At 42.2% G+C, this 2,205-nt stretch overlaps 1 protein-coding gene across 2 annotated transcripts in view; it reads left to right on the top strand.

Annotated features, from left to right (window-relative positions):
- The window catches only part of DCTN4 (dynactin 4 (p62)), a 50,899-nt gene that overhangs the window by 10,624 nt on the left and 38,070 nt on the right, over nucleotides 1-2,205 (top strand). For both annotated transcript variants that reach the window (XM_006863889.1, XM_006863888.1), the window contains exon 3: nucleotides 1,060-1,238. In XM_006863889.1, the coding sequence (XP_006863951.1) occupies nucleotides 1,060-1,238 (179 nt within the window). The remainder of the gene's footprint in view (nucleotides 1-1,059; nucleotides 1,239-2,205) is intronic.

Raw genomic sequence — 2,205 nt, 5'->3', positions numbered from 1 at the left:
ATTGAGAGGGGCAGGTTTGTGGGGAATACCCTTTGGTTGGTTGATGGTGCATGAAGGGGATTGTAACCATGGCAATGAAATGATTATATGATCGGATGAATGTAAAGCTAATGTTCTTCCATGTAAGCTATCACGTAATTCACATTAAAGCATTGGGGAAAAATTTTAAAAACCTCTTTTCTTTGTAATGTAGCCATGTCTCTTTGACCTCTCAAGTATTACAGCACTCCTTTAGCTTGTCTGTAAATGCTGAAAGGGCACTTTCTACAAGCCAGCCTCCTCTCCATAGACAGTCAGCTTTACTCAGTCTGTGGCCTGGGAAGCCCATACCTGCTCTGTCTTCCCATGCCACTACCTCTGCTCCTCTCACCCTCTGCCCATAATTCTTCTTTCCTGAAGGGCCTGGGATCATCTGGTCCTGCTTCTGAGATGGCTTCTGAAATGGCAAAACTAATCCGCCCCTCTGTTAGAGTCCTGTACACCCTATTTGCATGGTCCCACCTGGTGTGACACTGCAGAATAGTATTGGACCGCTACTCACAGGGTCGGTGGTTCAAACCCAGCAGGTGCGCCGTGGAAACCCTATGCAGGGTCTCTATGAGTTGGAACAGACTTGATGACATTTAACAACAATATCCAATCATTTAGTGAGAGTTAAGAAGACTTTATATATAGAAAACCTGTGTCAAGTAAGTTGATGGTATCACAAAGCCTATGGGAAATTTTTATCCTTTTTTGCTTGAGAGCCGTTCCTCTCTTAGAGTTGATTTTCTTTCTGTAATTCTAACATGTAGAACAGTATCTGGCATGTAGTGGTGGTGGTGGTTATGTACCATGGAGTCGGTTCCGATTCATAGCAACCCTGTACAGGGTTTCCGAGGCTGTAAATCTTTACGGGAGCAGAAAGACTCATCTTTCTGGAGCAGCTGGTAGTTTCGAACTGCTGACCTTGTGGTTCACAGCCTGATTTGTAACCACTATGCTACCAGAGCTCCTTGGCATGTAGTAGATGATTAGTAAATATCTGTTGAATGAATGGTTTTGTTTGCCATGTTACAGATGCGCCAACTGCTTTGACTGTCCTGGCTGCATGCATACTCTCTCCACCCGCGCAACAAGCATCAGCACACAGCTCCCAGATGACCCGTCCAAGACGACAATGAAGAAAGCCTACTACCTGGCCTGTGGATTTTGTCGCTGGACATCTAGAGATGTGGGCATGGCTGACAAATCTGTGGGTGAGTGAATTGAACTTTACCATGAGAACTTATGAAATTGGCAGTACTGCTGTTGCCCATGGATTGTTGTTTTTGCTCTTTCTCCAGTGGTAGGAGTTCAATTCATAGTGTTTTGGTGTTAAATCTTCTGTTTTCCCATATTCTCACATTTACAGGTCATGTGACATCACCTATAATGAGATGAATGATGTTATTTGTTTTTCTTAGAGTTGATAAAATAACTCATAAATCTAGCACTTTCTCAGAATCAAAATATCAGTGCTCATCATAAAGCAATAGATACCCCTAATGATGGGCTAGGAGCCCTGGTCGTACTGTATGGTAGTGGACTCCTAGCCACATGGTCTGCAGTTCAAATCCACCAATGTTTCCATGGGAGAAAAATGAGACTGCCAGCTCCCTTAGAGACTGAAGCCATGCAATCCCAGCACAACAGTTCTAGTTCTCCTCAGTCACTGTGAGTCAGAATTAACTTGATGGCGGCAGTGGTGATGATGGTGGATGATGAAATGCACCCCAAACAAAATTGTAAGTAACAGATTAAGAAAATATTTGAATTATATATAACAAAGTAAATGAATGACCAAAATATGTGGGAAACTCTTGTAAATACTGAAGAAAAAGTCATGGGACCCAGTAGTAACATAGACAAAAGGTATGAACAGCATCTCTCAGAAGTGGAAACAAAAATGACTAATAAATATACAAATATGCTCAACTTTTCTAGTTGTTGTTGGGTGCCGTCAGGTCAGTTCCAACCTGTAGCGATCTGTATAGGGTTTCCGAGGAGCAGCTGGTGAGCTTGAACCACCAACCTTGAGGTTGAAACCAACCTTGTAGTTCAGCACATTAACCCACAGCACCACCACACCAGGACTTCACTAGTAATCAGAAAAAAATGCTCATTAAAATTTCATCCATCTATTTGACAAAAATCATAAAATTAGTAATATCAAGTATTTCTAAA

Source organism: Chrysochloris asiatica, unplaced genomic scaffold (genome assembly GCF_000296735.1).
Source record: "Chrysochloris asiatica unplaced genomic scaffold, ChrAsi1.0 scaffold00057, whole genome shotgun sequence".
Lineage (NCBI taxonomy): Eukaryota > Metazoa > Chordata > Mammalia > Afrosoricida > Chrysochloridae > Chrysochloris > Chrysochloris asiatica.
Note: the sequence above shows the minus strand (reverse complement) of the source record. Positions and strands in the feature narration are given on the sequence as shown.